Source organism: Vidua macroura, chromosome 6 (genome assembly GCF_024509145.1).
Source record: "Vidua macroura isolate BioBank_ID:100142 chromosome 6, ASM2450914v1, whole genome shotgun sequence".
Classification (NCBI taxonomy): Eukaryota; Metazoa; Chordata; class Aves; order Passeriformes; family Viduidae; genus Vidua; species Vidua macroura.
Window position 1 is genome coordinate 39,704,907 of NC_071576.1, and position 23,163 is coordinate 39,728,069.

At 44.9% G+C, this 23,163-nt stretch overlaps 3 protein-coding genes across 4 annotated transcripts; 2 read left to right on the top strand and 1 right to left on the bottom strand.

The window, feature by feature from the left end:
* Window positions 1-90: 90 nt before the first annotated feature.
* KBTBD4 (kelch repeat and BTB domain containing 4) lies at window positions 91-8,124 on the bottom strand. 2 transcript variants are annotated; one of them, XM_053980202.1, is made up of 4 exons: window positions 8,041-8,124; window positions 4,940-5,560; window positions 2,309-2,415; window positions 91-1,730 (listed from the first exon to the last, which is right to left on the bottom strand). In XM_053980202.1, exons 2-4 carry the CDS (start codon window positions 5,529-5,531, stop codon window positions 870-872), a joined length of 1,560 nt encoding a protein of 519 aa, XP_053836177.1. In that variant the 5' UTR covers window positions 5,532-5,560; window positions 8,041-8,124; the 3' UTR covers window positions 91-869. The 2 variants fall into 2 exon arrangements, with proteins under 2 accessions (XP_053836177.1, XP_053836176.1); XM_053980201.1 differs by having other exon boundaries at window positions 7,979-8,068.
* A 33-nt stretch (window positions 8,125-8,157) lies between these two features.
* NDUFS3 (NADH:ubiquinone oxidoreductase core subunit S3) lies at window positions 8,158-12,460 on the top strand. Its single transcript, XM_053980203.1, has 7 exons — window positions 8,158-8,243; window positions 8,340-8,402; window positions 9,169-9,266; window positions 9,532-9,681; window positions 10,481-10,606; window positions 10,893-11,012; window positions 12,213-12,460. The coding sequence occupies exons 1-7, from the start codon at window positions 8,198-8,200 to the stop codon at window positions 12,378-12,380; spliced, it is 771 nt and encodes a 256-aa protein (XP_053836178.1). The 5' UTR covers window positions 8,158-8,197; the 3' UTR covers window positions 12,381-12,460.
* A 5,066-nt stretch (window positions 12,461-17,526) lies between these two features.
* Window positions 17,527-21,481, top strand: FAM180B (family with sequence similarity 180 member B). Its single transcript, XM_053980564.1, has 3 exons — window positions 17,527-17,593; window positions 19,490-19,557; window positions 20,139-21,481. The coding sequence occupies exons 1-3, from the start codon at window positions 17,527-17,529 to the stop codon at window positions 20,580-20,582; spliced, it is 579 nt and encodes a 192-aa protein (XP_053836539.1). The 3' UTR covers window positions 20,583-21,481.
* Window positions 21,482-23,163: the final 1,682 nt, after the last annotated feature.

Consider the following 23,163-nt stretch of genomic DNA (forward strand, 5'->3'; position numbering starts at 1 on the left):
GTTTTTTTCTACACATCAGTGCTGAGCAGAATTGCAATCCACAGGAAGTTCAAAAATATTTGTATTTGAAGCAAAGAGAAAAAAACAAAATACTTTGTCTCAGTAGAGACTTTATTCAGATTCTTACCCAAAGGGTTACAGTGCCAACAGAGAGGGATAGGAGGAAGCGATCTTATTCCTGTCTTTTCACCAACACTATGTTATAATTACAGGTGGGAATTTCCTGTACAGTAAAGGAAGTCAATGCTCTAAAAATGATCTCCCTCTTCTCTTTATACTAGGTGATGACAGAGCAGTAAGCAAGTACTCAGTTGGTTACCACTCCTCTAGGAGAAGTGCTGAATGTAACCTAAGGGTCCTGGGGTCAGTTCTGGAATCTGTCTGCCAGGCCCTCCTTCTGCAGTAGGACACAGGAATGTTTAAATGGGGGCATCCCTGGGGGACACAGTGCACGTCTAACTCTGTGACTGACACAGCAGCAACACGCAGTCTCCTAGGCAGTTAAAACTAGCAGTCTGGGCCACGGAGAATGTTCTCCATATGCCACAGGATTTTTTTAGTGGTGGATTTGTTCCAGGCTAAAATAGCCATTTGCTGCTGTTTGGGCCTCAAATGCAAGCAGCTTATCATCAAGGAATCAAAGTAATAGTATTTAGTCCATCTGAAATCTAAGATACAACAGTTCAATATGGTTTCAATAGTGCTATGTAAAAGAATAGGTCCACAGTCAGAAAGCCTGTACTTCCTCTGCACAGGTACAGAGGATGGGGTCTTTACTGGATGTTGTGAGCTTGTAGTAATTGGGACTGGTGCTGAGGCTTGTAGGTGTAGCACAGCAAGACACTGTTGCTGTCTATCACTGGGCCTGCTTAGGCCAGGACAAACTGCAGGTTAGTGAGCAGCACTTTGATGCCACTTGTGACTGTGACAACAGAGGTGGCTGGGTTAAGTTTAAAAGTATTTGCATCGCCCTTTTTATAGCGGTCACGAAATACATAGATGCTGCCATTGCAGCTGGCAATTTTCCAGAGGGATGGTACTGAGCTCCAGGCATCTGGGAGGCACAGCCGGGTGAAGCTATCCAGCAGGGGATTGTAGCAGAGCAGTGAATCCCCCTCAGCCACAATGAACACCACATCCTTGTGCACAGCAGCGTGCATGCACCCTGCAAAAGGCAGTACGTATGGCTTCACGTGGCATTTCTCTGTGTTGGTATCATAGCACTGAATGAGCCGAGAGGGCTTGGTGAAGAAGTCCAGGTCATTTTCCTCCCCACCCAACAGGTAAATGACACCATTAAGGTTCACCCCTGCAGCTCCAGAGACTGCCACTTCCAACTGGCTGGTCTCTGTCCAGACGTTGTCTCGTACTCTGTAATATATGACAGCATTAGAGAGAGTGTCCTGTAGAGTTTTCCCCCCCAGTGAATATATTGCATCCTTGCTTGGCACAGAGACGAGGGTGTGCTGGAGCCGGTCACGGGGCAGAGGAGCACACCATTCCCAATCTATAGTCGCATTGTTGCATTTCCACATGCGCCGTGGAATGGAGCCACCAACGACATACAGGTCACTACCGTGCTTGCAGGCCGCGGTGATCTGGTGACACAGGCTGTTCTGGCCACTCACACTGATGGAGTCATCATCAGCACAGTGCAGAGAGACAGCGAGGGAGTGTGTACGTGATGACTCCTTTCCAATCAGGTAGATGTGAACATTTTCTCCAATCACCTGAGCGAAAGTAGAAGTGTGTCAGCAAAATTAGATCTGTTCACACAAACATCAGTGACGCTCAAGACTGAATTTTTCAGTTTAGGACCCACCTGTGGGCCTGAGTTGTATAACCTCCTTCCCAAGTCCTGCCACCCTAGAACATTCAGAATTCAGAGCCTCAAGGCCTTTTCAAGATACCATTCATATCTGACACAGTAAAATAGCCACACATGTCACTGGAATACAAGGGCTCATGATTTAGATAAGGGCAAGTTACATCACTGACGGAGTACAGTTGTTACAAGGCAAATGTCAAACAGATTTCTGAACAGTTTATTTGGTAACTGAGGTGAAATAAGTTATTTGTGGCACTGCTCCAATTACCAATGAAAGCAGACTCAGATTAAATGAAAAAAAGGCTGTCAGTGGGGTTGCTGTTTATGACACTGAAAGTAACCTCTCACAAGCACCATGAATTTCAATGACATTCGTGTTTTGTGACTTTCAAGTCAGACCTGTGAGCAAAATACCCTGCCCTGAGAAGTGTGAAACCAGCAAGTGCCACATCAGCCCCAGAACATAAGGTCTTTTTATACCTTCAGACTCGATCGCAGAGTCTCTGAAAAGCCCACTCGCTCCTCCTTGTTGAAGTTGATCCAGGTTTCTATGGCAGCTGTTGGATTCTGAGAACATGGAACGCCATCTGCAGTTCGGGGACAGAACGGCATTTATGATATCTAGAAAAGGTGTATGTACACAGGAACACCCTTTTCCTGTGGCTGCCTCCCCCCCACTCCCACCACAAAACCTACTTTCTAGGGACGAAAAATAGACAGAGGTGTTTATAGATTTTGTCAGGCATGATCAGCACTACCAGCCAGCCCAATACATTAAATTAATTTGGGTAACTGTAGGAGAACAGCTGTAGATCTTAAGCACTTTGGATGAGTTTCAGCAATCTATTCAGGAATCTATGACCAAGAGAAATAGGACAGGAAAGAGAACTTACATGCTGTGTGATGATGACAAATACTTTCTTATTTAATCATTTAGGCAGAAAAGATTCTGTTCTTGAGAATCTCAGCACCTGCCTTTCTTTCTGGCTGGTCCTAGAAACCTGTCTAACAAAAGTCATCTACAAAATACGTCTGAGCACTGTCAGGCAGCTGACCCTCATGACTGAACATCTGGTGTTGCTGCTATCCTCTTAACATCTGGAAATCCCCAATGAGCTACTAGAGTTTTTTTTAGCTGTGTGACAGTAAGAAACATTCCAGAGAATGCATCAGATTTAAATCTCTTTCGAGATGTAACTGGAAGTTTTGGTTAAACCACAAAGTCTTACATCATCATCATCATCAGTACATTACCTAAAAGATTTTAGGTATTTCCTTCCAGTTTGAAAGCCAGCAATTATGCCTGTGTTCATTGAGAAGCTTCCCTATGAAGACTCTGATTTTGTAGTCTGTTCTCATGACAAACTCTGAATTCAATGATGCTGATGGCACCAGACAAATTCCAATGCTTTTCTCTATAGTGGAAGGGAGCAGAAAAAGTGTGGCACAAAAGCAGATATTTCAACTCTGTTTAAAAGGATTCCCATAAGCTAACCATCACACGTAGTGCCTAAATAGAATTTTTTTTTTAAATTGGTCCTAGAGTGCAACAGAAGGTAAACTTAATAAATTGCTATTTTATTAAATTAATTTTAATCCTTGCCACTAAAAGTTTCCTCTATTTAATTCCCCATTAACTAAACAAAGATGAAGGAAAGGCAAAATAAAAGGATTTTTCCTACCAGCAGTAGGGAAATAATTAATGGATTTTAATAGGGAAGTAATTAATGGATTTTAATCCATTTTATGAGCTAAGTTGTGGCAAAAATACTTAGTAATGTGATTCTACATATGAAAATAGATAATGCATGGAAAAAAGTTATACTGAGCAATTGTATTAATTTAGGACCACAACTGCTAAAGTCCATAGTCCTAAAACTGTTTTTTATGTGGAATCCCTAGGAAATTAAACGTGATTGACCTCTACAGTTTTATTTCATGATTTTAGATGTTTTTTTAAATGAACTTGTGACTTATTTTAAAAACTTTAGCTAGATAGTTATCAAAATTACTCTAAGTTTATCACAGTTTTTGAGCTATCAGTACAAATACTCAATAGGCTCCTGACTGTAGATTTCTTTAGATGCAATAGAGATAATTTAATGCAATATCTGTAAAGACTCTCATATGCATAGCATCAATTCTAAAGTCTAGTTTAAATCTCATGGATAGATTTGCCAGTGTTCCAAAGGAGCCAGTCATGATAGGTTTATTTTTGCGACTGCATATAAAACACATGACACACAATGTCTCGTTAGTTACTCAGTTAGAAAGAGTAATTAAAAGCAAGAAAGAGGCACATTTTGATGTATGAGCTGCTTCTACATTCTTGCTTCCTCTAGCAATGATACATTACTGCAGAAGAATGGGCTTGTGATGCAGCTTCCTGGAGAGGTTAACAAGTACTGACGGTACCTACTAGGGCAGCAGATCTTTAAGGATTGGTGGAAGCTGGACTAAGTTGTTTGTGTGTTGATGGGTCCTTTACAACTTTGAGTCATGGAAGGCTATTAACTTTATAAGAAGGGCAATTACTGTATTGTTCCATTTCAGTCAGCTGAGTGCCTAACTAATCCTAACAATTATATACAATTGCAAATAACACTAAAATAGTCTAAAATATGTGCTCAAGCCTTCTTACAGATGTTGAGTTATTGCATTACTATGTTAAATGGTTATGAGCTAAAGGGATAAAAAATACTTTCATAAGATGTGTATTTTTGGAGTGCTGAGCCTTCACCACTCCAATGGTGAAGCCAATGCTTCTTTGTTTTACTTTTAATGCAAACAAAATTACAACAAATTGTTGGAAGCTGGGTTTAAAAAATGTGTAACACTTCTAACCTGTTGACTCAGGAACTGCTGTGAATTTCCAGCATCCTGTATGTCCCTTTTCTATAGCTTAGCTGTTTCATGTCCAGTAACAATTAATAGTTTGGGGCTTTTTCTGATAAAGGTGTCCAGAATGTTTTGCTCTGCCTTGCTTAGATAATCTGAATAGACAGTTATTATGAAAGTTTGTACCTTTCCATCTATTTCATTCACTACCTGATCAGACTCTGAAAGTCTCTTTGTATATCCACATCCTAGGTAGTTTCAAGAACTCCTTACCTGTAAGGATGTCTGTCAGCAGGCGGAGAGGCAGGTGTAGGAACTCCTCTGTCTCCTGCAGCTGAGACAAATGTGACTTTGCACAGTGTTTGGCAGCTGTGTAGAGCTCCATGTCACTGTGTTGATCTGCCAACCACATGACCTGCAGACAGTTTCTAACCTGCACCGTACGGGCCAGAAAACGGGAGCATTCTTCAAAAAGGGCAGTCAGCTGGTACATGTCTGCCACTTCATAGGTTTCCTGCAACTCCTCTGCCCTCAGCTTTACAGTTCCATGGTAAATATAGTCCACAAGGAGCTGAAAGACACTCTCACTGACATCCTGCAGCTCAATCACCCTGTTGTGGGCCTCCTTTAGGTTGGAAGTGAACATAGAACGAAAAAAGCAGCTCTGAGCTGAGAGGACCAAACGGTGCAGCTGGAATTCTTTGCCTTCCACTGATATTGTAACATCGGCGAAGAGCTCATCCTCCAAGCATAATTTCATAATACCCTGGGCCACGCGGCCTGAGTGGGAGCGGTCAGTGAAGGTGTAATTCACAAAGTAGTTTTCTTCTGCAGAGGAGCCTCCAGTCTCTTCTGACGAGTCCATGGTGCTGCACAAATCAGACCTCCAGCAATCTGTAAAATCACAATAATTATACAGCTTTCTGTCACCACTAACAAGATTATGCAGTACTTCAGGGTACAGGGAAAAATCTAACATATTGGTAAGAGTCCAGCATATTTTAGACTTAACATAAATAGCACAGCCAGAAATTTGTGCTTGAGCTTCAGAATCTCAAACAGCAAATGAGAAGTTGGCATAATTAAAATTATAATATATACCAAACTTCCAGTACAGTGAACATCATGTCCCAGCAGGGCTGGGAGACGTGCATATCTGTTCACCACTCATTTTACTGACACAAAGAAATGCAGCAAGTTATTCAAGCGGAAAGTCCAGTAACTGCCCTAGGAAACTTGCAAAGCCAAAAAAAGCAGCAGCAGCATAGCTGGACTAGATGTGAAAAGGATTACAGCATCATACTAAAAAAGAGCACAGGCAGCGGTTCATATCATCAGGAGGTGTTAATTACTGTCAAAACCCAATGATGAATCTGTATCAAGATGAACTAGTTTTTACCAAAAAGATGCACGAGATGTTGGCCTGACATAACCACCAGTCCTTCAAGCCAACCAAATGAGATAACTGATGGTTATGCTGTTTGTTAATGTGCCAGTCAACTTCAGCATGCAAAACAACGTTTTAGATGTTGTTAGTCACTGCTTCCCAAGTGGAAAGGGGATCAAAATTTAAAAGAAAACACCTCTTAGCAGGTACCATGGATGTTTGTAGTGCTCCAGGTAGTTTGTGGGTCAGAAAAGCTTCTGAAACACAGAAGGACTACTACAGCAAGGAGCTCATTTTTACCATGGCTCTTGGCAGCATTAGGAACAGTTGCCTACCTGCATTCACTTTAGACTTATTTTTACAACTGAACTTCCAGCCATGGTGTCTAATATCAGAAATTTCTTCAATTAATAATGAACATTATTTCAAGAACAATGTTTCATGAAGATGTGATTTTTTTCTCCAGCAGATTCTTAGTTACTCTTCCATGGTTTATCTTGTCAAACATGCATTTTCTTACAATTACTCTGCTTGATCAGGAGGGCTCCTAAGTTCTTTGCTCCAATTCTGTTCATGAGAAGTAGTGTCTACATCCCTAATTGGCTCGACAAGTCCATCTCATCTCTGGTGATACTCTGCTTAATTACACTCTAATCTCGATTTTAGAGTAGTTCTGGTCCGTCTGAAAAGTACCTATATATTAGTCTATAAGAGATAGAGGAACTGCAGTCAGCATAGAACACATCAGTACTATTTTTCCAACTTTACGAAGCATGAGCCTATCCTGCAAATTGGCTTCCACTTCGGCTAAAGCTCTTTATCCCTACAGTCAAGGTGCTTAGGAGCTTCAGCCCAGAATGCAGAAGAGACCACACAGAGCACCAGGATATGGACAGATGAACTACTTTGCCCCCTTGGCATGGCAGAACTACCTGCCCACACTGCCCTGCACAACTCCCAGAGGACTGATGCCAGGCCACAAAAGAAATGCCTAGAAGCAGCTAAAGACTAAGCAAATCTCACATCTTCCTTGCAGACACCCAGACAAAGCTCCCCTTTGCAAGCATGGTGTCTCGGCTATAAAGAAAGAGGCATACAGGACAGTTAACTATCCCATAAAGCCAAACCGTATGCTCCATGCATTCCATAGGCCTAGCTATCAGTGACAGTGGTTTAACCCACACCTAATACACCTCCTTCACAGAATCACAAAATCACTTAAGCTGGAAAAATTCTCTGAGACCACTGATGCCAACCTATGGCTGAACACCACCATGTCAACCAGACCATAGTACTGAGTGACACATCCAGTCTGAAACACCTTCAGGTGTTGAAACACCTTCAGCAACACCACCATCTCCCTGGGCAGTCCATTCCCGTCTCTAATCAGCGTTCCTGTGAAGAAATTTTTCCTGATGTCCAGCCTAAACCTCGCCTGTTGCAGCTTAAGCCTGTGTTCTCTCCCCTGTCGCTGGTTGCCTGGGAGAAGAGGCCAACCCCCAGCTGGCTACACCCTCCTTTCAGGCAGGCAGTTGGAGAGGGTGATAAGGTCATCTTTGAGCCTCCTTTTCTCCAGGCTAAACTAACACAGCTCCCTCAGCCGCTTCTCATAGGACTTGTGCTCCAGCTTCCTTCTTTCCTTGCTCTTGACAGGGTCGGGGATGCCACGGCGGCGCCCGGGATCGGGGAACCCCTAAGCACAACTTACAGCGACCCCACGGTCCGGGGCGGGGAGAAGGCAGGAAGGGAGGCTGACCCTCGGAGAAACGCAGATTCCCTCCCAGGGCCGCACAAGGTTCAGCGCTGGCTCAGCCCGGGGGCTGCCGGGGTCCGCCGCCCTCCGCGCCCGCACCTCCCGCGCTCGCTGCTCCGTCCCCGGGCCGGCGGCCTCGCCGCTCCCCCCGGCCGCGCCGCGCGGCACCCACCTGCGGCGCCTCCCTTCATGCCGCCGCCCCGGGCTGCCCCAGCGGCTGCTCCCGGCCCTCACCCTGCGCCAGGCGCCGCCGGGTACTCGCCGATTCCGCCCACCGACCCGGAGCCGTCCCCGGGAAGCTCTTCGCGCGCTTCCGCCCCCGGGGGAAGAGCGGCGGTGGCGGCGCTTTCCGCTTCCGCCCCGTGCCCTTGCCCGTCCGTGTCCCGGCGGGATGTGGGCGGCAGCGGCGCGGGGCCTGGCGCGGGCCGCGCTGCGAGGTGAGGCTCGGGCACTGTGCCGGGGGTGTACCGGGGGCGCGGGCCGGGCCGGGCGGTTGGCGGTGGTCGGTGAGACGTGTCCGTTTCTCTCCGCAGCTGGCGCGGCACCGGCGGCGGCACGGGCCCGGCTGGCGGGGAGCTCCGCCGCGGACACTCGCCGTAAGTGCGGGGCCGGTTTGGGGGCGGGGGGCGGAGAGGGCCCGAGGCGTGCGGTTGTGCCGCTGCCGGCCGGCGGGAGGGCACCGAAGCGGCCCACGGACGTTCCCGGGCGGTGGAACCGCTTTAGCGAGCTTGTCGGGAAAGGGTTGATCCGGTCACCTGAAAACCCCAATTGCGCAGAAAAGTGGCTGTCTTGGTAACCGTGCTTGCTCTGGGTTCCTGTCTGCATCCTTTCTCACATGCAAGGCCAAGCCTGCTTTTTCTGTGCAAAGCTGTGCCTGGGCAACAGCTTCATATGCTGCCTAAAAGCCCTGACTCTTAAGGGCTTTTAGTTGTAACAGTGAAAAAACCCACCCCAACAATGTGAGTTCCTAGAGTGTTTTGATTACCAGGGCCTTGCTTAGATGTTGACACGTCCAGCAAACCCAGAAAACAAGGCCCTTTCTAGACACAGCTTGAATGACATGCACGATTCCTAAGTTCAGATTGTTTTGTCATCTCTGCTGCCCTCTTTTTCATCTGGCCATTTACTTCTTCATCATCTTGTTGGACAATTCATGCTGCTCTTAGTTGACAAAATTTTAGCACTGATACAAATTCCCTTCATTATCAAAGTACCTAGTTCCATCTTTTGTGTAACACAAGGACGTTGCTATAGCGTAGTTTCTGACAGACAGCTAGACTGGTTAAAGGGAGTTACTACTCTTCTTTCTGTAGCTTTCTGTATTCCCTGTCATAATCTTGGAAACTTTATTTTTCTCCTTAGCTACTGTCAGACCAAAAAATGAAGTAGAGCAGAAGCAGCTATGTGCTTTTGGAGAGTATGTGGCTGAGATTCTGCCCAAGTATATCCAGCAAGTACAGGTAGGTGCTTTTCAAGAAATTGTTCTTGTGGTGGGACAGGATCCGGTGAACACACCACTTTTTTGTTACCTGTTCAGAGAAGCAGTTTTGGGGAAGAAAAATGGTCAGAATTCCAGGAGAAGTATTGCTGTTTTTAAGCCCCTTGATCTGATGCCTTTTTGTGTCTGTTGTGTCTCTTTGTTCGAGTGTTCTCCTGAAATCAGCATCATGTTTGGTCCTGTTGGTGTTTGTACTCATGCTCTTCCCACTGTTCTGTTTTCATCAGGTGACCTGTTTCAATGAGCTGGAACTTCTGATCCATCCAGATGGGATCATTCCTGTCCTGACCTTCCTTCGTGATCACACCAATGCCCAGTTCAAATCCTTGGCAGACCTGACTGCTGTTGATGTCCCGTCTCGGCAGTACCGCTTTGAGGTAGGAACTGCTCACAGGTGCAGTACTTGGAGGGCTTCACAAGTGTTGATGGCTGTGGGTGCTGTTGCAGCTCTGACCACTTTCTTTGGTTTCTGGCAGTGAGAAAAAATTTTGAGAGTTGTAGATAGAATTCTTGAAGTCCAAGGGCTTCAGTTGCTGAAGAAGTTGAATTTGTTTTCATTCAATATTTTTCTTTCAAAAATCAAGGTAGTAGATTCATAGAAATAATAGAAATAGAGAACTTAATTTATTCATCTTTTCCAGTCACCAAGGCAGTATCAAACAAGGCTTTAAAATTCCTTATGAATTTTTGGGATCTTCTTTTCAATCTGCTTGTAGTATGTCATAAACAGCCTTTGTACTAGACTTCATCACCATAGAAGTTGGAAACATTCCCTGGTATCCAACTCTCTTGCTGAAAATTAAGTGTATTTTTTCTTAGCTTTTTCCCACTGATAGTAGCTGCAAGAGTGATTGATGGCCATTTTCTTTGAGACAGACCATTGTCAAGTGTTTCCATCCCTCCAGTAGTGTCTCTTTTTAAGATTTAGTATCTCTCTTTATTTCTCTGTCATCAGTCATGATGTCTTAAGTCTCTCATAGCTTTTGTCACACTTCTAAGAATCAAAGTGATAAGCTGTTGGAACCTCAGTTGTAGGAGTGTCTTGTAGTGGCCAGCTCTGAAGTGCTGAATGCGATCCTGCTCATAAAGAATATTTGAAATGGTCCTTATGTGGCTTTGCTTAGGCAGTGGTGTACTGCAAGGAGATCCATAAATGCTGCCTGTTCTCTGCTTCAGATTGTGTACAACCTCTTGTCGCTGCGGTTCAACAGCCGGATCCGTGTGAAGACGTACACCGATGAGCTGACACCCATCGACTCAGCAGTGCCTGTGCACAAGGCAGCAAACTGGTATGAAAGAGAGGTGAGTGCTGGTGTGCTTGGGAACAGAGTCTTTGTGGAGAGAGGCTGTATTTTCCCAATTAAAATGATTCCCCAACACCCTCAGGAAGAAAGAAGTGTTTTCCTGGCTGCCTCCTCAGAGCGGGAGGTAAAATGGCGTCTGAATTGCTTTTGAATGAATTCCTGCATCAGTTTTGCTGGCACTGTACAAAGCCAGGCACGTAACTGAAATTTTATGGACATAACACATGCATGTTTTTGGATTTTTTTCAAATACAATTCAACTAACTTGGCTTCCTTTCATTTAGGTTTGGGACATGTATGGCGTTTTCTTTGCCAACCACCCTGATTTAAGGCGAATCCTCACAGATTATGGGTTTGAGGGCCATCCATTCCGGAAGGACTTCCCACTCTCTGGTTATGTGGAGGTAGGAGAGACAGTCATGTCTAAACTTACCAGATCTCTCCAATGCTCTTTTCTGAGTTCCAGTACAAAGATGTGACTGCTTTACAATTACTTGTCTGTATTCCAGAGGAGTTGTATAAATCTGCATAGAAATTTGAATTATCACACAAAATATCATCCATAATAAGGCTGGAGAAATTGAGCAAATGTTACATCCTGTATACCAGAGATACTTGTCAGGCAGAGGAAGTGCTTCTGCTTTCAGCATGTTTTCTGGAAGATTAAAATTTTCACTGCAAAACTGAGATGTCTAGAAGGGTAAAAGACTGAACTCTTCTTGATTCCGTTGGAACTTCACTTTGTTGTGTGTTTGTAGGCCCAGATTATAAAACTCTGATTAAACTGACTCTTGCTGTTTACCATTTACCTCTGTCTGCCCACCACAGGTGAAATGAGAGTGTTTGGTATCTGTCTAGTTTGAAATGACTGCCCTGTAGAAGCAGGTATATTTGGTGCAGTGTTAAAACTGAATAGAGTCTCAGAAGGAAACAGTCAAGTTCTGCAAAAAACAGACTGTTTTAAGAAATGTAGAAATAAGAAAATCTTGCAAGCAAGGATAAGGCAGCACCTCCTCAGCTGAGGTTCAGAGATCTGGACTGGCAGAGTGAGGATAAAGGAAGCCAATCAGAAGTGTCTGGATTCCATCCTGGTTGTCTTCTTTTTCTCCCCTTGTTCTGAGTGTTAGGCTAAAAATTAGAACAACTAAAACCACAGAAGTGCCATATTATAAAGATTCATGAATGTAGTCCTCAGCCATGCAGGCCCAGGGTGGGCCATCTTACTTCAGTGACTCAGGAGAAATTCCTTTGTCAAATGACAAATTAAATGCTCTATTGCACGTGAACTTCCTGTGGACTGTTAGGGTGGGTGCTCCTAATTCTGGGTGCTTAGTCACGACACCAAAGGGGCATCGTAGCAAAGCAAAGAGGAAGGTTTTCTCGGACACTCCAGAGATCTCAGTAGCATCTAGAGAGCTCTTGTTAAGTAATGAGAAGAACTGCAGCTGCGGCAGAGGCTTGTGGGCCTGTGGTTTTCCCATGGATAGGAAGTAGAGTTGTCTGCACAGAGGGTGGTCTGGGTCAGTAATGGCTCACTGTGCACAGCAGACGTGCTGCAGGAGCAGGGTGCAGATGACTGGCCTGTGTCCTTTGTGCTGTTCCAGGTGCGGTATGATGATGAAGTCAAACGGGTGGTGGCAGAGCCTGTGGAGTTAGCTCAGGAATTTCGCAAGTTTGATCTGAATAGCCCGTGGGAGGCATTCCCTGCCTATCGTCCAGCTCCAGAACCCCTGAAAATAGCAGCAGGAGCCAAGAAAGAAGATGCCAAATAGCAGCAGAAGGAAGCAGATGTGTAGCACCATCCTTTCTCTTCCAATATAATATTTATAATAATAAAAATTGATATGAGATACTTGCCTGTTGTGATCTCGTCAGTAATGTTTTCAAACTACATGAAAAGCACATCGCCTGGGAATGCTGATTTACAGTCCTTATGATCCAACTGGTAGATGTTTAGCTGGTGCTTTGAATTGTAAAACAGGGGATTTGTCTTTCTGGTTTGCAAATTGAACAGTGTGCAGGCATTGCCTGTGGCCTAGTGTTTCCTGAACACTTACTTCTGCCAGCAGTCCCTGCAGGTAAGCAGGTAAATATCAGAACCTGAGCACTCCCAAGAGACTGCACTGAAGCAGCTGTAGAGTTTGGGCAATGGGACAGCAGTTTCATAGCTCCAGGATGAGTGTTGGGAAGATGGTAATAATATGGCAAAAAGGCAAAGCCTGTGTAAATGGTTCTAATGCAGTTCCTGTCAGGACAACACAAATGTATGTTGGTCCAGACCAAAACAATTATGGAAATCTCTATTGTTTCCATGGGAATTAGGTCAGTGTCTTTTTGCCCAACAGAAGGAGCTGCAGGTAACTTCTGATGTGACACTCCCTCAGTCTGGCTTTTTCTTCACAATCAAGCAGTCTTTATTTTCTCCAGCACCTTCAGAGTGTGTTTTCTTTTTCCTGCAGCCAAAAATATACCCCTCCCTTGTTTCATAGACAAGAGTCTGTGTCATTCTGTCAGTATTCCAATTATTTTGAGCTCTATGATACAATAGCATTATCACTTCCTTTGGTCTTGTGGAAAATCTTTTTTTTTTTCCAAAAAAGCTGGAAGAATGCTGTAGTTCCAGTCCACCCACCACCTGTTTGAATGGGATTACATTACAGCAGTCATCAATTAACGTCCTTGGTCCAGAAAATGCATAATGCTGTTCTGCATGAGAAAGCTGCCAGACTTCATTAAGATCTGAAAACTGTTGTATAAGAGATTTCATAAAATTATTCACAGTTTGCAGAGATTCCCTGAATCGATACTTACACTTTTAAATTGTAAAAGCACTAATTAAAATAGGAATTTGGGGGAGGTTAGGGTATGGGATGGAGGAAGGGATCAACAAGAGTAAATTCAATAAAGAAAAAAACCCTACTTGCTGTGACTAGATAGTGATCTCTTTTCAAGAGTCAAGAATAAAGACTGAACTGTATTCTAAGAATTGGGTTTCATATTTGTTTCTGCCCCAGCCTTGTAAGCATGGACTGGTTAATTTTTTTTTTTTTTTTTTTTTTTAATTTTTAGAATTATGTTTCAGCTGCTGTGGCCAGCAGTTTGGGATGTGAGTCAACAATGTTTCTGGTTAAAATAAATAGCATTTGCCACTCACCTTAAAAGTTACAGCTCTACATGGGAAGGAGAAGTGAACACAGATCAGCAGAAGTTTGGGGTTTTATACCATTCTTAGCTCTATTTTGGATCTGTCTTCAATTGAGCAGATTAAATAGGAAATGAACTTTAGGTTCTTCCTACAAGATGTTCCACAGTTGGTTGTTTTCTTTGCAGTGGCTCTCATAGCATCCTGATGCTTATTGTGCAAGACAAAAGTTCCTGATGCCACTTCTATCACCATGAGGATTCTTTATAAATCATATTTCCTCTCCGTGTTCTCCTTTATCTCAGGTTGCTTGAGACACCACACTAAGACTTACGGTCTATATATTATAAAAATATGCATTTCCCAGTACAATAAGTCAGACTGATGGTAGCAGGAACACTAGGAAATTTACCTTTTAAAATTAATATTTGTGCAGAGGCAGAATTTGATCAACATCAAGAAATGTCAGACATGATTAGACATGATTGTCAAGTTAGACAATACGCAAGGTTTGCCCAAGAATGTGTGAACTGGAAAAGTAGCCAGCCCTGTGGGATCAGGCATTGGCTCCAGCAGGTCTTCAATATGTGGAATAGTTGCAAGTGGACCTGAATCTCTTCTCATTAGGGAAGCCTGGGAGATCAGGAAGGCTGTAATTTACTCACCTAAGCTCATTATCCCATGGCACAAGAGGTTGCAGAGCCTCACAGAATACTTGTGCACTCCGCTTCCTTGACTGCTCCTGAGCTCCAGAGGCCATTTTGCTTTTGGAGCCTGCTCACTCTGGGTTCCTTGTGGCTGGTGGACACTTGCTTTATGCTGGACAGGGCTGGGGTCAACTTGGCCAAGCACAAAGCTGTCTTCCAAATCCTCTGTCCCTGCCTGTTGCGTACTGCCAGCTTCTGCGGGGTTTGGATTCCCCAGAATCCAAATTTGGGTTGGATTCCCCAGCTGCAGGAGGATGTGGGATGAGATATAAGTCAGATGTAGCTGACTTATAGACACGCTATACAGAAGAGATATTTTCTGGTACTGAAGGGACTTTATAGACTTTATAGACTGAATAGACTTTAGATGATGACTCACAGTCACCACACTGAGCTTCTCCAGCTAAGTAGGTTTTGCTGGTGTTTTCCAGAATCCTGGCATTTCTCCCTACAGCCAGGCAAGCGGACTGTCTTCCCTGAGGATGTGGCTACTGACAGTGTCAGGGTGCCCACCTACCTCATGTGCAGTAGGTGCAGTGGGATGGGGCCCTCCCTGTCACTTTTACACAGCTCATTACTCCTTCAAGCAGTAGATGCTGCTCACAAACTGAAACCAAAGGACAAGGAAAGCATCCTTGTAAGGACTGGCAGCTCCATACCTGGAAGATACCAGTATTACAGAGGTCCTGTCTGGTTACAGTCAGGGCTTCACTCCTGCTTCCCTCAAGGTTTTCTTACTTCTTCCACTCCAGTAACTCAAACATCACTTTTTCTGGGAGCCACATATGTCCTTCTTCCTTCCCCACTTTCTTCAATCTTCTTCCTTCCCTGAGCAGCTGCCAGACAGCCCCAGGCTGGGGAGTAATCTCCCCAAGTTCTGGGCGAGATGATAGAAGCAAGAGGTTTCTTCAATTCCATAAGTAGAATTTCCCTTTTGTGAACGCGCTGTCTCCCTGAAGTCCTACTTCAAAGAAACTTCTCTCCTAAAGAGGCTCTTCTGGCGCCACACCTTGTGCGTCAATCAGCATCCAAACAGTTCCTGCAGTTTTTGACCCTTTTTCTCTTGCTCTCATTTCCCATGTTCCTGCTTCAGGAGGTCATGGTGAAAAAGAAGAAACCAGTCAAGTTGTCCCTGCATAAACCTGGCTTGTGATGTTTTGAAACTGCTCCAACAACAGATGGTACGGCCAGGGGAGTGCAGAGTGGCAGGGCTGTGCGCAGCTGTGAGTACCTGGCAAGGACAAAATCCTTCAGGAGGAGCAGGTGCACTGCCTAACATAGCAGTTGTACATGCAGGGACTTTGTGCAGCTATCAGAAACTCAGCATTGTTTCTGTGCAAGTATTGCTGCTGTACAGACAGCTACATAATGTTTTTATCACTCTGAAATTGCCTTTCTTTGCGGGATAGTGAGGTAATTCTACAAAATTCCCCTAGCTCAAGGCAGCATCCACACTGATGCTTGTCCCTCATCTGCCACTGTATCAGTCATCTGAGCACAGCCCCAAAGCCTCCTCTCTTCTCCCTCCCACCAATGTGGCTGTACTCCTCCAGGCACTTCAGCTGCAAGCTGTTCCTAGGAAATTCCCCTGTTGACAAAATCATGTACAGCTCTCACAGATGTTGGCCAAAATCCTGTTGGGCAATCCTCTTCATGTCATGTGCTGCAAGTTAAAGGGAGGGTGTTTCATGGGCTGCAAAACACAGGGATTTTTCCATAGTGGCTTCTAGACAAAGTCATGTGTACACTGTGGCCTAAAAGGGACTCTGGCACAAAGCAGAAGGCACATCAATCTCACTGCACAGATCGACCGTAAGTGTCTGCCTCTTGGGTAACTTGTGATTCAGTTTAATAAAAGAAGAACGGAATGCAAGTGAAGAGTAAGCAGCGGAAAATAATGAAAAACAAAAGCAGTGCAGTGTGACCTGCAGATACCTAAGCCTATGACAGAAAACACAGGTCTTGCTTTGAATCCAAACTGAGGGGAAGAGTGGCTCTGGATATTGTGGGCCCCTCTGTGATGCTTCCATTATGTGCAGGAGGTAGTACCAACCAGCACATCATCCCATCCCTGTACACTATCTGGTGACAGTATGTCCTGACTGATATCCTGTAACTTGCTGAGCAAGAGATGCATTTCAGCTTTACCTTCTCTCTTTTCTAGGCAGACTTCTTTCTCCCTTTAACCTGAGAGAGTGTATTAGTCCTCATTTATACATATTACTGCATATTTGTATAACCCTGGCTTTACATTCTGTGCCACACAGAGTAGAAATACAGAACCGTTTGACTGGGGACTTGGCACTAATAAATACGTCAAGATTTGTAGAGAACAGATACCTGCTGTAAAGTGAATCAAATGAAGTTTTGTCTATGTAATTTAGAACATCTAAAGCAGACTGTGCTCACTGTAACCCAGAAGTCCACTTACAGGAGAGGACGATGAGGTGCTAAAGCCTGAGCCACTTTGATACTTGGTGTTTGTTAGGTCACTGTACTGAGTTCTTCCTCCGGGGGGTTTGATACAGAACTGAGCCAGTGACATTTCTTCTGCCTGCTTGTATGTTTTGGCTGCTACTGCACTTCCATGAATCTGCAGTCTGCTAGCTTTATCTGTTTGTGACATTCCAGGATTGTTTTCAGATTTTTGAACCCAGGAAAAAGGTAAACTGAAACGTGACAGAAGCATTGTGCAGAGATGGAAGGGAGTGGGGGTCCTCACTTCTTAAGAGGCAAACATATGTAGTGGAGTTTCTTGCAACTAACAGCTTCCTATAATCATTGCAGTGCAAAGTCAATCTTTGAAAAGGAAGCTTGAACAATTCTGCCAAAAACATCACAACAAAGTTTTCCAAGTTTCCAAAATATGACGGAAAATATCCTTCGGGGTCAACAAGTTGAACTGCAAGCCCTTCCCAGGGCTGTGACCAGAAACACAGAAAGATGGATCCATTCCAAGAGAGGCTGCTGGGATCTGAAGCAGCACGGGAAGACGCCCCAGGCGAACTGCTGAGGCTTGGGGTGCGGCACTGTCGCGGAGTGGGTGGCAGCTGCTCCGGCAGCGCTGCCATGGCCCAAGCACAGCTCAGCTCCTGGCTGCTCCTGTGTGTGTTTGCTGCATCCCAGAGGCCGACAGGTAGGGAGCACATCTGTTAGTGACACGGCTCCTTGGCTTGGCAAACCTTTGTGCAATGCCATTTGTGTGATGCTTTGCTGCTCCCCCAAATGCTGCTCCTCCAAATGCTGCTCCTCCAAATACCTGGCCCGAGGCCTCAGGCAGCTGCACTGGCACGGGATAGAGCTGGAGTCCAGCTGGGGGGGGTGGGTTTGCTGGTGGGAGCACTGGTACCTCCTTGCAGGTTGAAGACCTGCTGCTGTGTTTGGTGGTAAGGGGAGGATTTTCTTGGATCTCCACTGAAAAAATAATCTCCTGCAATACTGTTCGTGGATTTTCTATATGCTTTTTGGGAAACAAAACCCCACTCAACCCTGTTGAGTGATAAAATAAGTAAGGATTTTTCCTTCCCCAGAGGATACTTATGTTATTATTTCAATACATTATTTGTTATGCTTTGTTAAATTTTTCTCTACTCAAAAATCTGCCACTCTGTATATTTATGAGGCAGTTACTAATAAGGGCAGTTTGGCACCTATTCAGCAAATGCACTGACTTTGCAGCCAGTCAGGCATCTCTCAGGAGAGGGATCTGTGAGCCAAGAGCATTGGTTATTAGACACAATACCAAGCAAAGAAATTTTCAGATGATATAATGCTTTCACCTGAGCTAAAAGCCTTGCTGGTACATCTGTGGAGGAGTAGGAAAAAGAAGCTACATCCATGCTCACATTCCAAAGCCACAGCTGGCTTGGATCACAGAGCTTGCAGCTGTGCAGAGAAACAAACCTCTGCAGCCTGCAGGCTGGCAGTGCACTTCTCCAGGCAGCTCGTGCATCTCCCTGAAAAGGTCTAATCAAAAATGGAGATTTGGAAGTGTCTTTTGGTAGCAATCATCACACATGTATAGTACTAAATAATTTTTCTACTTTTTATATGCACCTGCTGACTTTAACTCTGAAGTATTCAATGTAAATCCTCACTTTTTTTTTTTTTTATGTATATGAAAAAGCTTTCATCCATTTAAGATGAAAAAAAAAAAACATAAATATATCAGAGAGCTTACTATTTTGTATGAGCCTTTTCCATTTCATATTTCTTAACCTGAGGGATGAGTCTGTAAGAATAGAAGAGAGTCTTGGCTACCTCAGGACACTGATAACACAGAGGAGGGAGGGGATGCAGCCTCTCTTTCACAGTCCTGGACCAAGACTGCTTGTGTCTCCTTTTTCATACACACAAAGACATAAATGCAGACAGTTAAAGCACTGTAAGTATTATGAAATGAAAACAGAACAATTCTTAGGATTAATGTGACTTTCATATTCAAAAACTGCCATTCTTCTGGCCTCATATCCATTTTTCCCAGATTACATGATGTCATGGGTCCCAGCAAGTAATTAGTTGGACATCAAATGAGCCATAATGGATCTGACAAGATTTCTTTTATCCTCACACTCTTCCAGCAGCAGAAGGGTAGGGAAGAAGTAGATAACCAGGATAAGCATCAGTTTATGTTTCTAGCAGCAGCTTGAGGAGCCTGCCAGCACCCTCCTTTCACTGGGCAGCATTACTTTCTCCAGCAATAACTGCTAACCAACCAAACCCCATCGGTTCAAACCCCATCCATTCTTGGTGTGAGAGGCTTCCTTGCTGCCTCTCAAAGCAGTGCCTTTGCTGCTGTATGCTTTAACTCTGCTGGCAGCACTAAGGGCCGTGATATCCAAAACCTCGCCTCAACCACTGCTGCTTCTCTTAAAAAGCTTGTTTTGCTTATCAAAATCCCGTGGTCAGCATCTGTCATATTTGGCAAGCTGAGTGGTAGCTCAGGAATGTTGAAGACATTATTGACAATCAAATGGCAAAAACAGTAAACAGGAAGGTCTTGTGCTACCAAGCTCTGTCTGATGTCTTCCAGATGAACATCCTCACAGCGGCACCAACAGAGCCCGTCGTGGCCCAGAGGACGCTGGCATCATGTTAGAGGTCTCCTGAGCACTGGGGGCCCTGGGCCGAGGCACTGTTAGTGGCCATGCTCCCACCTGCCTGCACGTAAAAACTCACCTGTTCCGTTTGTTCTCATCCCTGACGGATTTCAGGAGCCCCTGGAGAACCTCGGCGATGCCTAATGGCATTTGTGCTCCCTCCCAGTGCGGGGTGCCGCCCACGGCGGCTGTGCCCCACGCCGTGGCGCCTCACGGGGTGCCCGCGCTGGGACAAGGAGCCATCCCCGCTGGGTTTGGGGACGGCCCCGCAAGAGGCCCAGCCCCGCCCGAGGCGGCCGCACCGGGGAGCTGCTGCAGGCGGGACTGCGGGGGGATAGCAGGGCGGGAGGCAAGAGCTGCACAGGTCCCACGGGGAAACGAGGTGTGGGGCTGCTCAGAAACGGGGTGTGGGGTTGGCAGAGAACGACATGGAGCGGGACTAGGCCGGCCGTGAGGGAGCGGCCGCCGCTGGGCCCGCCCGAGGTTTGTTTGGCAGCGCTGCCGAGGGCTTTGCTTGCAGCGCGTTTGGGAGTGATGCAGTTGTGCTGGGCTTTCCCTGACAGCGCTGCTCCTCTCTTCCAGATGCTCTGGGGAAGGCTGGATATTCAGGCCAACGGGACAGTCCGGCTGCTGGATGAAGAGCTGGCCTCCCTACGCCCGGCACGGCGCTTCCTGCAGATTTTAGAGGAGGAAGTTCCCAAAACACGGGCAGAGATTGAGCAGCATCTGAGATATTATTCACTGACTGACGCTCCCTTGCCTCCGACAGAGTTTGACCGTCTCCTTTTCACCAGTGTTTACAGTGCCTATCAGGTTCGCTCCATGCAGGGTCTGGATAAAAGCCCCTGGATTGGCTTTTTCTCTCAGCTGGTTGATGAAATCTTTCGTGACCTGTGCAAGGGGCTCTGCCCTGCAAATACCACTCTCCTCCAGGCTTCCTGGCCTTGGAAGGAGAAGCCTTCACATTTAGCATCCCTGAAACATTTGTATCGCTCTAACCTGGCCAGGACCAAGAGAGACACCTAATGAGGGAACCCACCGTAGGAAAGGGCACACCTGGCTTCAGCTGCCTCCTTGGTTATTTTCAATGCTTTCTACAGTGTGCAGGACTTTGAATAAATATGCTACACCCCTTTGTCCTGCTTTCTGCACTGTGCTGGCAACCCCCTCAGGATTTATGCTCAAGCTTTTATTTTTAAATGAAAAAAGGTCAAAAGTGCATTTCTCCCTTTTCTGATTTTGTGCTAAGTGGGCTGTGCTGAACGGGGCAGTGCTATTTAGATGTCTTATCTATCTTGATCACCGATGCTCAGGAGAGATGGCTTGGAAGTATTTTTCCAGGATATTATGCTGGTGTCACAGCTGACTTCATTTCAGATAATTCAGTTCACTCTCCTTATATTCTCCCTGTGGTTTCAGACAAATACAAGAACTTTTTTCCTCTCCAGTAGCAGCTAAGCAGGTTTTGTTGTGTTTCATTATATAGGTCACATATTTAATTTAATTTTTCTCCTCATGTGGCACCATATTTTATGTGTCAACAGCAATTCCCCATATCATGTATTCATTTTTCTTTAAAAGGCAACCTGAAAATGTATGTATTCCATGAAGCTTTCTAGTATTTGCATATCATATTTAGACATATACACAGCTTTGTTTCAGTTATCACTTTGGAATATACTTCCTGAAATCTCATTTAAATTCTGAAGGATCCTGACCTAGTTATTTCTTCAGCAGATTTTGCCTTTCTTCTGTAAAGTTTTTTTTTTGTACAGCTGTGGCATTTTACAAGCCAAACATAATAAATACATAGTCTCTATCAGAAATATAATTATTTTACAGAAAGACATCATTAACATTTGTCTGTCTTAAACACTGCGGTGTGAAATTAGATAAATGTAATTATCTCCTCAGGAGGGTTTTAATTTTGGTTCTTGTTTTTTCTACCAGATTTCCTGCTGCCCCTATAGGTACATCAATTTTGAACATTCATTGCTTGTGCTTAGATGATGGGATTAATAATTCCCTTTCTATCAATATAATTTTTCCATGTGAGACAAAAGAGGCATGTGTGACCTTCAGAGTGGGAACTGCTAGCTTCTGACCTAGTTAATCTTATTCCAAGCCATTGTAGCCCAACAGATGGAGAGGGAAAATGGTAAGGCAGGTACAAGAAGCCTGGAAGCAAGATGCTACAGACAATGGTTTTAGAGGTCAGTTTAGGGTTATAACAGGAGATAGATTTAAAGCAGGTCGTTTGTTGTTGGATTTTTGTTTTGTGTGTTTGTTTCATTTTGGTTTGTGTTTTGGAGTTCTTTTTGTTTGTTTCTTTGTTTGTTTTTCATCCCAAAGGATATAGGAATTAAAATTAGAATTTGATTTGAAGTAAAACTTCTTGTCTCACCTAATGTTCTATTATTCTTATGCTGTTTTTTCACATACTTCCAATCTTTACTCTTCACCCTTTTGCCAAATATGCCCCCAGTCTTTAATGTCTGGGACATGTATGGAGTGACAGAGGCAGTGAGTGGCTGCGTTGAAGCCAAGTTTGAGCAGAGTATCATCAAAAAGCTGAACTGAGATGGCACTGGTGCATGAAAATACTGTCTTGCTGGAGAAAGTACAGCCTGAGCCATATGAATATATGGAAAAAGGCTGAGTGGGTTGGCTTGTGACTCAGATGCCAACACACTGCTTTGAACTCAGGATTTTGTTAGGAGCAGTTTTAGAGCATTGCTGCCTGTTGAACGTATTATAAATTACACTGAAGTGGTGTCATGAAACTTTGTACATGCTTAAAATGATGCACTTTTGCAGTTTATGTATTTTTGGGATACAAACTAGGGTTTAGCTCAACTGAAAAGCACCAGGGGTGCTATGATGAAGCCTCCTGTGCTCCCACTATCTCCTCAGCAGATCCCGCCGGACGCCCGCCCCTCTGTTTGTCGGACTGTAGGAACACAACAGTATCCTCTAGAGCCACAGCAGCCTCTCCACAGGGCAAACTCTCTGTGGAACTCGGCAAGTACAAAACCACTGGGACATGGATGCTGAAAACATCACCCGCAGTTCCTCTGATCCCACCTGCAGGAGGCTATCAGTGCAGCACGCGGTGGGAAAGCTGCACCCTTGTGTTCACGGGGCTCATTTCTGGGGAAGGTAACGCCCCTGCGGTCAGCAGCTCCACTGCTGGCGTGGTACTACTCACACTTGGTTATGAGCCTGCTCCTGATCCAAATCTTTACAGATTTAAAAACACATTTCTTATTCTTCTTACTTACCTTGCTTCTGGGCTTTCAGAGCATGGTCCATTCACAGATTTGAGCCCTTATCTTTCACTACAAGAAGCCTACTCTTTTGTTTGTCTCTAAATGTAGTCTTTACATTACATGGAAGCTGAGATTCTCAACCACTGCTTCTTGACTTCATCTATATTAGATAAAGAAAAGCACAAACCACTGTGAAACTTGAAATAAAATCCTAAGAGGTACCAACCCTTCACATACATAATTTATTAAAGAGTGTACACAGAAAGACTGGCTCAGTAACACATCCTCAGCTCACACAATTACCATGCTTCTCTCTCACTTGAGTTCGTACCTCAGCC

What these genes read in the sequence shown, in the direction of transcription:
- NDUFS3 (XM_053980203.1), top strand. Translation starts at nt 8,198, where the DNA reads ATGTGGGCGGCAGCGGCGCGGGGCCTGGCGCGGGCCGCGCTGCGAG. An exon ending in CAAACTGGTATGAAAGAGAG is followed by an intron (nt 10,607 to 10,892) that starts GTGAGTGCTGGT and finishes CCTTTCATTTAG; the next exon opens with GTTTGGGACATGTATGGCGT. An exon ending in CACTCTCTGGTTATGTGGAG is followed by an intron (nt 11,013 to 12,212) that starts GTAGGAGAGACA and finishes GTGCTGTTCCAG; the next exon opens with GTGCGGTATGATGATGAAGT.
- KBTBD4 (XM_053980201.1), bottom strand. An exon ending in GCTGACAGACATCCTTACAG is followed by an intron (nt 2,416 to 4,939) that starts GTAAGGAGTTCT and finishes CCCGAACTGCAG; the next exon opens with ATGGCGTTCCATGTTCTCAG. An exon ending in CTCTGCGATCGAGTCTGAAG is followed by an intron (nt 1,731 to 2,308) that starts GTATAAAAAGAC and finishes ACTTTCGCTCAG; the next exon opens with GTGATTGGAGAAAATGTTCA.
- FAM180B (XM_053980564.1), top strand. Translation starts at nt 17,527, where the DNA reads ATGGCCCAAGCACAGCTCAGCTCCTGGCTGCTCCTGTGTGTGTTTGCT. An exon ending in TGCATCCCAGAGGCCGACAG is followed by an intron (nt 17,594 to 19,489) that starts GTAGGGAGCACA and finishes GATGTCTTCCAG; the next exon opens with ATGAACATCCTCACAGCGGC. An exon ending in ACGCTGGCATCATGTTAGAG is followed by an intron (nt 19,558 to 20,138) that starts GTCTCCTGAGCA and finishes CCTCTCTTCCAG; the next exon opens with ATGCTCTGGGGAAGGCTGGA.